Consider the following 3490-nt stretch of genomic DNA (forward strand, 5'->3'; position numbering starts at 1 on the left):
TAAAGGCATGTCATATACAATATATATGTATATATAGATATATTTTTATATATATATGCATACCTATATATACATATATATAAAAGCATGTCTCATATATATATATGTATATATATATATATATAAAGCATGTCATATACAATATATATATATATATACAGATATATGTATATCATATCATTTTATATATATATATATATATATGTATATATATATAATGATATGATATACATATATCTGTATATATAGATATATATATACAGATATATGTATAGCATATTATTTTACATATATATATATATATATATATATATATATATTGATTGTAGATATATATCTACAATATCTACAGTATACACATATATCTGCAAAAGAGATGGACAACTCCTCTTCTACTTATGTCTATATCTATATATATATATATATATATATATACATAGATATCTAAATATATATGTATAATATATAAAACATTAGAACAGGAGTCGTCCATCTCTATTGTAATGGACTGCTCCAGTTGAGCCCAGTGCGCATTCTGCGCCTTTTTCTGGAACAATGCAGCATACAAGAGGCGCACACCAGTTCAGGAATGGATGTTGGTTCTTTTTTTGTTTGTTCTCCATTTATGAAAGACAATGACATATAAAGTATATACAACTAAAATTCAACAATATATACATACATTTCATCATTATAAATGTCCCTGTAATTAACGAAGGAGTCCTTGTCCCCAGGCCTAGAGCCTGCGCCATTCACAGTCTACGTAGAAAACAGTGGTTTGTTGCTTTTGTCGCCCGCTCGTCACAAAGGTCGCACCGTGAAATGTCGCTGCTGCTGTGGCCACTCATCCAATGCGGAGGAGCTTTGCTGGAGGTACTGGCTGCTTGTGCAATGCGGCCCTGGCCTTTCATTCCTAGGAGTTGGGGTTTTTTTTTTACATCCCTTTAAGTCCTGGGGAAGTTCCCCCCAAATAGTTGGAGGATGTGAGGACTCCAGGATGAAGGTCTTCAAGTTATGTATCTGAGGTTTCTTATAAGTGGACTTTCCTCCCACAAAGGTCTCCCAGATCCTCATCATTCGGCAAAACAAGAAAACTGGGGATCTCATCCACAATAGTTTCTCCATAGTCGCAATGTTGGGAAAGTCACATCATCTGCGACCTCTGCATTGTGTCCTGATGGGGGGAGGAATACCAGTGAGAATACCCGGGCATGTAGCTGTTTGTGGGCATGTTCACACCTTTTGCAGAACCTGTAACGTCCCAGACAGGTGGAATAGCAGGAGACCTGGGGGAGAGGGCGGCTGTGCCAGGAATGGGGTCACTCTCATGGGGGTTGCCACCTTGTTTCAGCAGCTTCTTGTACTTTGAGCGCTTGTTCTGGAACCAAATCTTTACCTGTAACCCCCCAAAACGATCCAGTGTTAGAAACAAATAAGATGGAAATGTTGGCAAATTATGCAAATATAATCAGGTACAACTGTGTGATATATTGTTATATAATAATAATAATAATAATAATAACAATTACAAACCTGACAATCACAATTTATATTTGACTAGATAATATACACTATTTGTATTAATATTACTATCTACTAGTTTTTTTAGTACTAACCTATTAGCTTTAATTAATGACATCATAATATGAAGGGAAAAAATAAAATACACTAGTCCATATATCAGTAACAATATATCATGTATCAAAATGAATAATGGTCTATCTATCTATCCATCCATCAATGTATTTATCTATCTATCTATCTATCTATTATCTAACTTTTTATCTATCTATCTATCTATCTATCTATCTATCTATCCCTCTATCTATCTATCTCTCTATCCATCCATCTATCTATCTATCTATCCCTCTATCTATCTATCTATCCCTCTATCTATCTATCTATCTATCTATCTATCTATCTATTATCTATCTTTTTATCTATCTATCTATCTATCTATCTATCCATCCATCAATGTATGTATCTATCTATTATCTATTTTTTTATCTATCCCTCTATCTATCTATCTATCTATCTATCTATCTATCTATCTATCTATCTATCTATCCATCCATCAATGTATGTATCTATCTATTATCTATCTTTTATCTATCTATCTATCTAGCTATCTATCCCATATTTATCATCTATCTGGGTCATATCTATCTACCTATCTACTATAAATAAAATCAGTAAATTAATTTCCCTATTTATTCCATATTTATCACCTATACATCAACTAATGACATCATACTTAACAGGAATTTATCTACCTTCCTATTTCTATCCATCCAATATTTATCATCTACGCTTCTCCTGATGGCACCATATCTATGTTTCTAATATAAATCCAGATTTGTAATGTAATACATACAGTATATATTATCATTATTTTTTATTTATTTATTTGTACTTATGTACATTATGTCTGCATGTATGTATATATGTATATATGCACCCAAAGTACTTTATTGTGAAATATTTGGACTAATGATGCATATACATATACTATAAATATGATTTACATTATTAGTCCTATGATGGAAAATAAAGTGATTTGGGTGCATTATGCTATGTTAACTGGAAGGATACAGTTGTTATTCCGGACCCTGCTACATCTCCAATGTGTTTTCTGTTCAAATGTGTATAAAGTGTTACAGTATAACTGTTCACTATTCCCTGTCTGTCAGGAATGAGAAAGTTAAAAGCATATGATATTGTAAAGTGTATGATGTCTGGTTATTACCATGCTCTCATTTGTAGTCCACATTGTTTTTGTGGCAGTTCATTGTTTGTGCAAATGTTTTTGTAATGATCAAAGCTCTTTGTAAATGATTGGTCTCCACAACCCAAAACCAAAGGAGCTGCCTGTAGAGATCTGCTGTACTGCAACATTACCCAGGAGAGAGACCTGCACAATCTATCTATCTATCTATCTATCTATCTATCTATCTATCTATCTATCTATCTATCTATCTATCTATCCATCTATCTATCTATCTATCCCTCTATCTATCTATCTATCTATCTATCTATCTATCCCTCTATCTATCTATATCTATTTATCTATCCCTCTATCCATCTATCTATCTATCTATCCCTCTATCTATCCCTCTATCTATCTATCTATCCCTCTATCCCTCTATCTATCATCTTTCTATCTATCTATCTCTCCATTATCTATCTATCTATCCCTCCATCCCTCTATCTATCTATCTATCTATCTATCTATCTATCTATCCCTCTATCTATCCCTCTATCTATCTATTTATCTATCTATCTATCTATCTATCTATCTATCTATCTATCTATCTATCTATCTATCTATCTATCCCTCTATCTATCTATCTATCTATCTATCTTTCTATCCCTCTATCTATCTATCTATCTATCCATAAACTTTCATCTCTTTCTTTCAAATTCCCACAAAAATTAGACTTATGATAGATAGTAGTAATAATGATGAGGGTTATTATTACCTGTGTCTGTG

The 3490-nt window shown here is 32.3% G+C and overlaps 1 protein-coding gene across 1 annotated transcript in view; it reads right to left on the reverse strand.

The window, feature by feature from the left end:
- Window positions 1-605: 605 nt before the first annotated feature.
- Window positions 606-3490, reverse strand: part of DLX6 (distal-less homeobox 6) — a 6607-nt gene continuing 3722 nt past the window's right edge. The window contains exons 2-3 of the mRNA XM_075316867.1: window positions 3480-3490; window positions 606-1396 (exon numbers count right to left, since the gene is read on the reverse strand). The exon at window positions 3480-3490 is cut by the window's right edge and continues 186 nt beyond it. Of these exons, the coding sequence (XP_075172982.1) occupies window positions 1145-1396; window positions 3480-3490 (263 nt within the window). The 3' untranslated portion in view covers window positions 606-1144. The remainder of the gene's footprint in view (window positions 1397-3479) is intronic.

This window comes from Anomaloglossus baeobatrachus, chromosome 6 (assembly GCF_048569485.1).
Source record: "Anomaloglossus baeobatrachus isolate aAnoBae1 chromosome 6, aAnoBae1.hap1, whole genome shotgun sequence".
NCBI lineage: Eukaryota > Metazoa > Chordata > Amphibia > Anura > Aromobatidae > Anomaloglossus > Anomaloglossus baeobatrachus.